Source organism: Mesitornis unicolor, unplaced genomic scaffold, assembly GCF_000695765.1.
Source record: "Mesitornis unicolor isolate BGI_N332 unplaced genomic scaffold, ASM69576v1 scaffold18421, whole genome shotgun sequence".
Lineage (NCBI taxonomy): Eukaryota > Metazoa > Chordata > Aves > Mesitornithiformes > Mesitornithidae > Mesitornis > Mesitornis unicolor.
This window is the reverse complement of record NW_010165973.1, coordinates 1,601-13,794: the sequence shown is the minus strand read 5'-3', so window position 1 is coordinate 13,794 and position 12,194 is coordinate 1,601. Positions and strand designations below refer to the sequence as shown.

The 12,194-nt window shown below is 39.9% G+C and overlaps 1 protein-coding gene across 1 annotated transcript; it reads right to left on the bottom strand.

The window, feature by feature from the left end:
• Positions 1-1,619: 1,619 nt before the first annotated feature.
• On the bottom strand, positions 1,620-11,646 carry IFNAR2 (interferon (alpha, beta and omega) receptor 2; the record flags this gene model as incomplete). The annotated part of the gene is made up of 8 exons (XM_010194813.1): positions 1,620-2,291; positions 5,549-5,667; positions 6,122-6,284; positions 7,423-7,595; positions 10,055-10,218; positions 10,395-10,520; positions 11,482-11,486; positions 11,603-11,646. Coding segments are annotated over 8 exons (1,466 nt in total), but the record flags the coding sequence as incomplete, so codon positions are not given.
• Between the last annotated feature and the right edge of the window lie 548 nt (positions 11,647-12,194).

The window sequence follows — 12,194 nt, the reverse complement described above, 5'->3', positions numbered from 1 at the left end:
GGCGGGGCAGGGTGGGACGGGAGGCGGTGTGCGAGCACCGCGGCAGACCGGAGCTGCGGGGCTTCACCCTCTGCCGACGGGGCCGATGCTCCGGGGGAGCATCACCTGATCATCAAATCTGATCTTGAGTGGAATTCCCGTCCCAGGCAATGCAAACGTTACCCGAGGAAACGTTTATCTCCTGCCCTCAGGATCTTGCCTGCACCAGAGATGCCAATGCCACTGCTTTTATGAGAACATTTAGTGTCCCTGATCAAAACCAGCATAAACTTGGGGGAAGAGCAGAGCAGTTTCATTATAAAAAGGGGTTCTTTCTCAGGCTATTACTGTTGCCAACTGAAAATACCAGTTCTTTGTGGGGGTTTAATAAATTTGTCCCTGGCCCATTTAACACCTCCTGTTATTAAACAGAGCTACAAGGCAGGTTTGGCCTTCCCTGGGATATGCACAGTGCCACTGCCTTCACTTACGTGCGAGCAATTCCCCAGACTTCTGCCGCTGTGGAGAGGTGCGCACCAACGGCACTGTACAAACCGCAGAGCATGACAAGGTCGGTGTGAGCTCAAGTTTCACCCACTAATTCTACGGATGCATAAATCTGCAAATAATTAGGTTGCCAAGATGCAAGCTGTCAGGTACGTACACCTAACAGCAGTGCAGCAGCAGAAAAAAATGCCAGTACCTTAGACACTACTTTCAGCTATCTGTCCAAAACAATGGCTGTCAGCCACGCAGCCAGAAACGACCTGGGGCCAGAAAAAACTACCTAAGCACATCAGTACAAAGCAAAAAGTTGTTATTTCAGCTATCTGACACCTAAAAGCCGTCCCATCAGGAGTAAATTCTTAGCAGGTTAACTCATGGAGCTCTTCAAAGGCATGTAGGAGCCATGGTAAAATTTCAGACAGGGATATGAAACAATTTCGTTTTATGAAGCACAAATGTTAAACGGTACATTCCAGTAACTTTTAAATATTATAAAAACATTTTTTAAAAAGTGTAGTATTCAATAAGTGCACAAAATTATATAAAAATTATAAAAAGGTATATTTAATGCCTTGATTCACAGTAAGGAGAATTCTTTTGTAAGCTTATCCTGATCCCCATTATTTCACTTGATCAGCGCTCTCTGCACAAACGTGGAAATCCGTTCGCTGACATGAATACAGCAATGCATCCAGCAAAACAGGTTTCAGAGTAATCCATCAACAGAGCTACAGAACAATAGCAGAGTCCTTTCAAGTTAAAAAACTGGTCTGGTTGAGACCAGCCCCTCACAGCTCCCTCAACTTCTCACTTGAGTTACATCAAATATTTACTTTGCAATAGCTAAAAGGTATAATTCACTATCAAACTGCATAATGAAATAACTACATTTTCTGCTGCATCTTAACAGTCATTTCTGTTTCTCTGTAGCTAATCCAACCTGAACCATACCTGGAGCAACCTGGAGAGATCAGAGAAGCATTTGTTAAAAATGAGCGTTGCATATTTTCAGTATTCAGGCATATACTCAAAGTTAAAAAAAAAAAAAGAGACAAGATGACTATGTTGAGTTCAGAAATAAAGTTGGACAGTATCAATTCCTATGTGACACAATAATAGTGGTTCTCAATTATTCATCTTCTTAGGTATTCAGTTTTTTGGTCCATATCTGAATCTGACAAGTCACTTTCATCAGAAGAATGAGAGGAATTTTGCCATTCCTGAGAGCCGTTATGACAGTGCGGGTTCTCCACACTTTCTGTGTCATCCAGGAGATTTGCTTCAAAAGCACGAGTACATTGCCACTCAGCTACATCCTCCTGGGGAGAAAGGAGAGCGGCAGAACTTGCCACGTCCTCTTCAGAGGTACCCAACAGCACAGTTTTTAAGTTAATGGTAAAGCAAGCACTGTTCCTTCTCCCAGGAGAATAGTTACAATTTACCTCAGAGAAAGGATTAAGTAACTCACTACTCGTGTCTTTGTCTTCTTCAGTGTCCGTCTCGTGCTCTTCAGAATCTCCTGGGTCAGCGTCTGGATTCTCACTTGCCTGGCTGCTGCTGTCATCACATGGAGTATTTCTAGAGTACTGCACAAATCCATTTGGCGTGTCAGAGGAATGAGGTGCTCTACTTATGATATTACGCCTTGTGTAGTCATGATTGCTTATGGCATCGCTGTCACTGTCATCACTGACATCACCGCTGGATTCATTTGCCTTTTTCTTGAGCTCTTTGTAAATGATCTCGACAGAGGCTATTTCTTCAGATTCAAGTGTCCAAGGTGAATAGGCAAATGTCCTCAATACCTGAAAGACCCAAATGAATAATAAAAAAAAAATTAGCCAAGTTTGAACACACACAGAGAAAAATATGAAAAAAAAAATCCCTAATCATGAGGCTGTCAAACAAGTGATTCTTTCTGTGCCACACTTTTGTCTTTTTCTGCAGAGCAGGACACCTACAACTTTTCCTTCTTTCTGTTCCTGTAAATACAACAGCCTTCAGTAGAAATCAAGGCATTCAAGGCACACGGCATTGGACAGACTCAAAGAAATTACACTAGTGCCAAGCACAATTGTTTTAATTCTAATTTTTGTGATATCTTTTTAAGACAAAAAGCTCATTTTAGAAATACATCTTAAACCTGAGGCAAGTCTTGCAACTCTCTATTAGCTCCTGCAGTTACCATGCAAAAGAGGAGCCTTATATGGATGATCAGTTAATGTCCTTTAGAAATGTACTGTTTGAAGCAATTCTGCATATAACAACCTAAGTCTCATTTTCTCAGTTTTCCTCTGCACTTCTGAGGATCAGCATTGGAGGAAAAATGTTGACAATAAAAATAAATTAACCTTAGACATTACATGACAAATTAATATTCAGCAATCTTAGCAATATGAAGGTAATGACACAGCAAAGGACAGAAACACGAGGGGAAAAAAGTCTTAAAAAAAGTTGATACCAATCTGTTCTGTAAAGGTGGAAACTATTTATACTGAAAAAACCCCATAGAATTAAATGTAAAAGAAGTCAGACTCTTCTGTTTCTACTAAAATTAAAAAAAAAAGCCTTGGGAATGGCTTCCTCAAGGGCTAAAACATAATCTTGATCACAATTAAAAAAACCAAAACAACTATCTTCAAAATAGTGGAAGTTTGAGTGATACATAACCATGACCATAACCTTTCTTTCTTCCTTAATCATGGACTTCTTTGCCAATCACTACATCTGACTACTTGAGAATAGCTTAGCACTTGGAAAGTGATGCATCACTTGGGGATGTGCTCATCCTTTCCCCTACCCCCACCCCAAATAAGTTTTCTTCCAGAGCTATACTGTTTCTTTTCCTTTGCTTTTTATTTTCATTCAACTTCAATATTCAGCCTGGTCCAGAAGTTTATAAGTTTCTAAGAAAACTACGCCAGCTCTAGATACTAGCAGAGATAACTTGCATATAAATATCCTTTTTTTCCTGCCACACGTTCCACTATCGGGCATCCTTTTCACTAATGCCTGTTTATAACAGAATACAGTAACAAATCATTACTGAGGCTGGAGAAGGAAGACAGACATTAGGCTACTGAGAGAAGTGGTCCTGAGCTTGCCAGTAACAATTCTGGAACTAACAACCAGGATACTTCTCTGGCAGGGGCATATCCACACAACTGCATCCCAACCTGTGGTATGAGATACATGGGAAACTGGAAGGCTGGGGAGCTGCAAGGCGTATCTGACTTCAGTGAAGAGGATTTTGCCTTTGACTGAAAAGCTACTGTTGGTGTTACAAAGCAGACTCAGCTTTCCTGAGAAACAACATGCTTTAAAAGGCTGCTTCCTGAAAGCAGCATCTCATCCTGACCAAGGTCTTTGATGGTCCATCCTTTGTCTCCTTGTTGAGGTGAATTGAGAGTAAGTTCTTATTTGTTGTGTGTGAGATAATTTCCAAGAGCCATCCAGATCTTGCTCTTACCAGGCTGCTGAACTTTTACTTTTAGCACTCTTCACATGCTGTCCTTGACTCCTTTTGTGGACAATAACCATCAAGCATAGCTTTAGGAAAAAAAAAAAATCTTACAGCACTAAGGTGTCTCTTCTCCAGATGTGCCTAAATAACTGGCCCATCTTTTGGGGATAATGAGACCAGAACTTCCACTCTAGGCCAGTTTTATGCATCACTACAGGAACAAGACACCAATATGCAACTGGGTCTTAAAGCTACCTTTTGTCTTTTCAGCTCACTTTCCTATAGAAATGTGATAAAGAAAAGACCTTGAAGCCAGGTTTTAAATATTTGCTTTCAATTGCAGAATTTCTCAAAATACCTTTAAACTCCAGCAACCAGGGACCTGGCTAAACTATCCTCAAATCTTCAAGGAACACTGTTTTCTGCTGTAGTAAATGAAAAAAATATTACAGGGGTAATTGATTTTGTTCTTAGAGAGGAGTACAATGCTGCAGGGTGAAATAATGGAGGCAAAATGTGCCAGAAACTACTTTGCTAAGAAGCAATGGATACACATTGCTCTGGAATGTTTTTGGAGCATCTTCCTTCTTGGTGGAGAACAGGTCTTCTCCCTGTGCACTTCATCTAAGAACTGGAGTAGGTTTTTTGGTTTAGAGTCACTGCCCTGGCTCAGACAGTAGAAGAAATTTGTCTGCTGCAAGAAGGATTTACATATAAGGCAATTTTCAAAGGGCAAGGGCACTGAGTGCTCTGCTGTGGGACCTAGCCTACTTCTGTGTACCATAAAGAGTTAATTTAAAAGTTAATTCACAGGGTTCCCCTCTTCACTACTGCCTGCTCCCTCGAACTTCACAAAACCCTGAACAGTCCAGGCTGGAAGGGACCTTGAGAGACCATCTGGTCCAACCTTTCATGAGAGAGAGCCCAGATGAGATTATTTAGCACTCTGTCCAATCACAAATTGAAAACCTCCAGGGATAGGAACTCTACCACATCCTTAGGGAGGCTGTTCCAGGACTGATTGTTCTCACTGTAAAAAAAATTTCTTTCTTATATCAAGATAAAACCCCATCATGGTGCAACTTGTACCCACTGCTCCTTGTCTTGAGAGCCTCTGTCCTGTCTGTAGCTGCTCTTTAAGTACTGGAATACTGTAATGAGATACCCCCTGAGCCTTCTCTTCTTTGGGGAGAAAAGACCTAACTCCTTCAGTCTTTCCTCACAGGGCAGGTTCTCCAGCCCTCTGATCATCTTCATGGCCCTCCTCTGGACCTTCTCCAGTCTGTCCACATCTTTCTTGCGCTGTGAGGACCAAAACTGAACACAGTATTCCAAGTGCTGCCTGAAAAGTGCTGAATAGGGTGAGATGATCACATCTCTATCTCTTGTTAGTAACAGGTCACAGAAGTAACACCAAATGGTTTTGAAAAAGACTGAGTATTTGTTCCACAGAACAGACTATCTCTGACATAGGTAAACTGCAAATTAAAACATTATGTGTACCTACGTAACTTATACCCAATGCACAAGATTAGAAATTTCAGATAGTAAGCTTCCTCCTCCCAGCCAGAAAGGTTAAACATGAGAACTGTAACATACCAAGGTACGTGGAAGTGATTTGTTTAGAAGAATATAACCTCCGGCATACACACACTTCAGGGCACCAACTAACATCAGTGAAAAACATACAGCGCCTGCAATTGCAACTATATGATAATCTGCAAGTAGAAAAAACAACCAAATATGAATGAAGTCTCCAATGACCACATTTAATATTTCACACTCAGAACTGCTGTTTAGAATCACAGAATGATTTTGGTTAGAAGGGACCTCTGGAGGTGATCTGGTCCAAAGTCAGAACAAGATCAAACCTCAAATTAGATTCAGGAATTAAAAAAAGAAATTACACCACTTTTGAGAACTATTTATGCAGTTATTTGAGATTGGTATGGCTCACAAGATTAACAATAGATTTGTAGCCCCAAAGTGGATGGGTTTTTATATTTCACTTATAAATCCCCACAATGTTTATCACACAGAAAGTACTTTCTCTCTTATTATGTTTGGGATTGACTTGCAGATCTTCCTACGTAAAGAAAAAACAACCAACTAACACACACACTTGCACATAATCAAGGCAGACAATCCATTCCTGCACCCCAGCACAGTTACCTTGTTGAGCTACAGCGTCTGCAGTGATACATTTCCAGGCTGATGGGATGGAATGTTTGTTTATAGATGCAGTGACCATAACAGACACACAGTAATTTCTATTTGGATACAATTCTTCAATGACAGTGTTAAAAATTTCTTCAGTGGTTTTCTCACGTGGCCTCTGCCATGAAAGATAATGTTTTTAAGTTAGCTATTTGCCTAAAAGAGATCCCCAGCCACTGATAAAATTATGGCTGTTTCAGAGAAATGCAGTTAGCATTTGAAACTGCAAGAACTGACACAGTAACTCAGTGGTTTACTTAGACAACTGCTTCATCTCTAGTTCTAGCTGATGCCAAGATGCCTACCTTACACCTATTTGTGAAATATCGTATTATCAAAAATAAATTGCCTTCTACCTCCAATGGTTGGTCACTATTTGTCCCCTTGGAGTAGAATCACATAGATTCTACAGACTTGAAACTGCAAGTGATATTCCGATTCAGAAATCAGGGAAAAAATATCCATGGCAGGCAAGTTATGGTCCTTCTTCTGTGACTCATGGCAGAATGAGTTAGACAAATCAAATTCCCAACAGGTACCTGTTTGACCTGCTGTTCAAACCTTCCAGTGCAGACAGTCCATGCTCTCGCTAAACAATTTATTCCAGTGCTTTGCCAGCCTTGCTATTAATACCTCTTTGGCTGCCTAATCTGAAGGCTGCACAACTGCCAATTTCACTTCACTGTTCTTGCTCTCACCCACAGTGAATGGTTTATTTCCTCCTTTTCTGTAGTAAATGTTTACACACTCGAAGACTCTGCTCTCTGACTGTGCTTTGCTTGCTTATACTTGGTGGTCTCCTATTATTCCAGCATTTCCTTTCAGGTCACATGTCACGAACCCCCACAGTCCTCACTGTTCCTTTTTGGATCCCGTTTAACTGATCCATGCCTTTTCTGAACCCCAGGCTGGAGCGGGGTAAGTGGGCTTTACAAGTACAGAGTATAGAAAAATATGGAGAGGTGGGATATTTTTCTATTTTATGATTTGTTTTGTTTTTTAACTTCTCAGCAACACGAGTCATGTTTCACTTGTAATATCATAAAATGCTCTCATCCTTTCTGGTAAAACTGTTGCCTGCATAGCTGTTACCACTCTACTTATTTCACAGACAACTACTCTTAAGTGTTATGCTTTGTACTGGTCTTTATTGAATGATCTCCTACTATTTTAAGATTATTGATTATTATATCTTATTGATTATTATTATATCTTAAGATTTAAGATTATTATTTTGTGAACAAAAAGTTCTTTACCTTATGCTCTCCATCAAGTGTTTTTAGTATTATATCATAATCAAGCTCTTTATATATATCAATTAAAGACAGCAGCTTTCCATTGTCTCTGAAGTGAGAGGTTGGCAGCTTTATGGTGACATTTATGCAGTTTAGACAAGAACTGATATTAACTTCTGGTGGTCCCAGGAATGCTATTGAAAAAAACAAAGAGGAAAAAAAAGATGGAAAAACTATACACTACATATTCAGTAACAATTCTATTTCAGTGACAGATATATAGCTGACTAATCAGATTCCAGAGTACGTCACTGCTGTAAACCCACAAGCCCTTGCAACATTTAAGTTTTAACACCAAATGATCTTTGCTCACATAACTACATTTTAAAAACAGAAAGCAGTGGAGGGGAAGAAGCAAAAAGGTGACAGAGGGAAGAAGCAGAAAAGTGATAGAGGCTTTGCTTCAGCTCCACAGAGATGTGAGCTTTTTATCTATTTGCAAGGAAAACTGAAGTTAACACATAGGAAGAGCTGACTACTTTTTTACTCATCATCATCTTATAGTCACTCTTTGGAAGGAATTCAGTGATCTGTAGCCCTGCACATATCCACACCGTTTGCACGGAAGGTGACAGGACTAAAGTTGACAGCTGAGCTCCAAAGACTAAACACTCGACTGACAGCAGGACACAGGACCTAGTGAAACACAGGTCTACTTCTGCAAGACTTCCACTGAGTTCAAAGTCATCTCTCAAGTTCAGGTCCTCAGAACGAGTATGTACTTGAAGAGCCTTGGACACTAATTGTCTCCTCTCTCCAAAACTACGCATCCATCAAGATCAAAGAAACTTCCATAGTGAACCACGCCTAAGAGCTTTCCTCCAACACAGCAAAAAAAGTAGGAATGCTGGAAAATGGGGCGAGAACAAACTATCTCCATAATCCACCATTTCTGCATAGTACAGTGTGTATGTGGGGAGTGGAAACATGACAATTTAAAGAGTCTGCATTTCACTTTTGTCTTTTCCAAAAGCATGTATGTTTTGATCAAGGTGGAGGCTGGTTTGCCAATCTCTGCAAAATTCAAAAAAGCAATATACATTTGCTAACTGCTTCTGTTCCTAAAATAGTGTAGAAAGCAAAAAAAAAAAAAGTTTAATACTTAGAACAAATGCGAGCTTTCATCTACTTGCAAAGAGGAAAGCATGTCCTAATCAGATGTTTGAACACTTACTACTTCATCTTTTAAGTTGCAAATAAACATTAGCTTAAATCTGGTTACAGTCAAATGTTGTTGTCTTCCTGACTTTTTGTTACGAAGCCATTCTGCCTTTGTCAACAGGAGATTCACTTTAGATATCTGAAGGTAGATATCAACTACATCCAGTAGGGAAACATCTCACAACACTGATTCTTTCCTATTTAGGCACTGTAAAACAAGAAAAGACTACAAGGTTCATCTAAGTCCTGTGCTCCGGAAAACATGAATTCACTCAATTGCTTATGGTTTGAACTCCTAGCAAAACATCCAATTTCAATTTACAGGTTGCCAGTGATGGACAATCAGTCAGAGCACCTGACAGTTTGTTCCAGTGGCCAACTCAAAACATAACCCTTGTTCCTAGCTAAAATTTATCTAGCTTCTGTTTCCACTCAGGGCACGCTGTTGTGCTTTGTTCACAAACTTGAAGAAGCCTGCTATCATGTTAACCAGTGGTCAATGCAGCACCTGATTCTTCTCTTTAATAAACTAACCTCTGAAAGACTGAAGGCCTCCACCTCAGAGGGTTGTTCTTAAATCCTTCAGTTATCCTTTTGGCTATTCTCCCCAACCGCTCCAATTTTTCATCATTTCTGAGACTAAATGGACATGACAGTGGCTATGTATGTGGTGAATTCAGAAATAACATGACCTATTTCTCCAGTCAGAGGGTACACTCTTTACCTTTAGTGAACATTAAGTAAAGGAAGTGTTTTCAGAGCAAGTGAGCTGGATTAGCATAAAGTTACAAAAACCATATACTGTCAGTAACTTTAGTCTCAGCACATCACATTGATTACTGAACTTTCTAAACAGATGCTCCTCAATCACTGTCTCTGTTATTTCAAAACTGAACGCTAAGCACAGATAAGGGTGAAGCCACCTCTGGCACTAGAAGATGTCACAGCTAATAAGTGGCTTCTTTCAGCAAAGAAAGGAAAAAGAGCAAGCTGATGAACAAGCAAGCAAATCTCTTCCCCTACACCCAGTGCAGGTACAGCATTTCTTTAACTCTTAACATCATCTACTTGAAGACATGAAAACAATGTCGTGGGGTTTTTTGAAGTTATGTAAGAAATTTTTACTTTGTGCTTGTCAATGCTCAACACAATGTTATTTCCTCTGTACTTATATATGTATTTTATTTCAAAACCAGAGCCTCGTCCATTTTCAGAACGGCTGTAGTCACAAATTTTAGAAAGCTAGCTATGTATTCTGTCTTGTAACTGATATGTGATAGATTATATACAAATTCATATTCTCCTACATAAAGGAATAAGCTACAGACCAAGTTAGTTTGGAGTGTGTTACTGTAAAGCTAGCAGAATATAATTTGTACATCAGCCAGGAATAAAAACTACTACAATGAGCAAATGTAGACACAGAACTTACTGTCGGTATATGGCATAAAACTTAATACAGAGGAATTGAGTACTTCGGTTCCTATGAAGCTCTGAACCAATGCAGAATACTCGGTGAAAATGTCTTTAAAATCATCTGTCAGATTACAGGAGAGTTGTGTAATATCTGAACATTGTTTAGCAGTCTTCCAGTTCCTGTAAATCAAAACAAAAAAATAATCTGTCTGTATTCTCCAATATTAGAAAGTGCTGGGGGGAAGGAAGCATTTTGAAGTGGAAAAACAAGAAAACAAACAAGAAAACTCCATCTTTAGTATTTTGAGTTGATAAACATTAAAAGTAAAATTTAAGTCTTATTTTATAAGACCTGCCTGTAGTCACCGTACAGCACACGATAGCGCATTGGCACAGTTGTATCACTTCTTGCCTGCCAGGACAAAATGTGCTGAAAATTGCAAGATTCCATTTGTAGGTTGTGAGGTGGCCCTCCCAGAAATCTTACTGGAAAGAGAAAAGAAAAAACAAAACCAAAGAACCCACCAATATAAATGGCAAACAAAAGCGAGATTGGAACAATTCTAATCAATAAACCAAATAACAGCAACCTAACATCTGCCCCAAAATAAAGCAACTGCAGAACAGAAAGGAATTCAGCACAAAAGAAATAACAATGCAAAGGACTGTCCTCCTGTATTCTGTTTCTATCAAGTTCTTTCTTCAAAAAGTGTAAAGTTGTAAAATGATGCTTGGCGAGAACATGCACGTTTTTTTGAACTGCATTAGGATAAGCATTTGAAAGACAACAAGAACTATTACCAGGTGTAAAGGCCGGGACAGTCTGAGGTTAAGGATGGGCATGGGAGGGGAGAAGGGGGCTCAAGAAGCTGGGACAGCCTTCTCACAGATCCACCCCACTCTTCAGTGATCAAAGTTACCTTTTGCTTCATTAAAGGCCAAATGCATGAGTGACAGACACGAATATGCAAATAAAGATTATCGAGTACATGTGTTGCATGTAGGAGCATGTTGGCATTTTGCAATCGCATGTAAGGGTGTACCCTTCCTGCACCATTGACTGACAAGGCAACACCTGGACTAGCTGACCAATCACACACGCACACGAGACTAAACCAGACCCCTTACCCAAGTTTTGATCAACCCATCACCCATGGATCAGAAGCTGCTGCTCGACGACGACAGCGGATCCCAGGGGTGGTGATACCTTTTCCTTCTCTCTATTCCCTCCTCTTTTCTCTTTCTCTTCTCTCTCCCGCTCTACTTCTCACATGCATAGAAAATTTTAAATGGACTGGTTGTTAAAAGATTGTTCTCATTGCCAAAGTGTCTTTTATTTGCTAGTTGCCTTTAGTTCACTCATTGACAGTTAGCCATTATTTGTTGCCAGATTCTCCCTGTCTACCCTCTAAAGTTGTCAGTTAAAAAAGTTACCGATACAACTGTTCCTCGGAGTTACTGTTGTGACTCGACTGTCTCGCCTCCCAGTTTGTCGACTGGTGCGCAGGGTCTTCGGCAACTCAGAAAATACACCCATCTCATTGTCTACCAAGTGGGATGAGACATCAGGTGAACTGCAACAAGCTGTGGACAGAATGCTGACGTACACTGGAAAACGAAACTATGTATTAATGCATTTGTATGTCTACAATATCTGATTATTAGCTTAATATTAGCAATATTATTTTGCAACAATTAGAGACAAAACTCAGCATTCCCTCAGTGGAACAGTTTCTTTCCTTCATACCTTCTACCTTCTTCCTGCTACTTATCTCTGCCCTTCCCTCCTTACTCAAGAGTACGAGATGTCCTCTTCCAACCTCTGTCACTAATTCGAAGCTCCTAGGAGCCAGTTCTTTGACAACTACACTGTGGTTCGAGCTTATGCTGAAGGTTCAAGACTCAGTATGAATGATTGTACTTAAGATGTATCAAATACTGTCTTAGAAAATTCTGACTGTATTTCAGGTAGCTCGTCCTGTCTCTAAACACAATTTTAAGTCATGACAAGAATCTTAAAACTGGTCTGGGAAAAGATACTAATACTGCTGGAAGAACATTACCAAATCATCTTCACAGACATCCTTCTTTGCTAAATGTGGTGAGTCCTCAAGGCTGTAGTTTAACAACTTGCTATGTAACTTAATGTCTTCAGT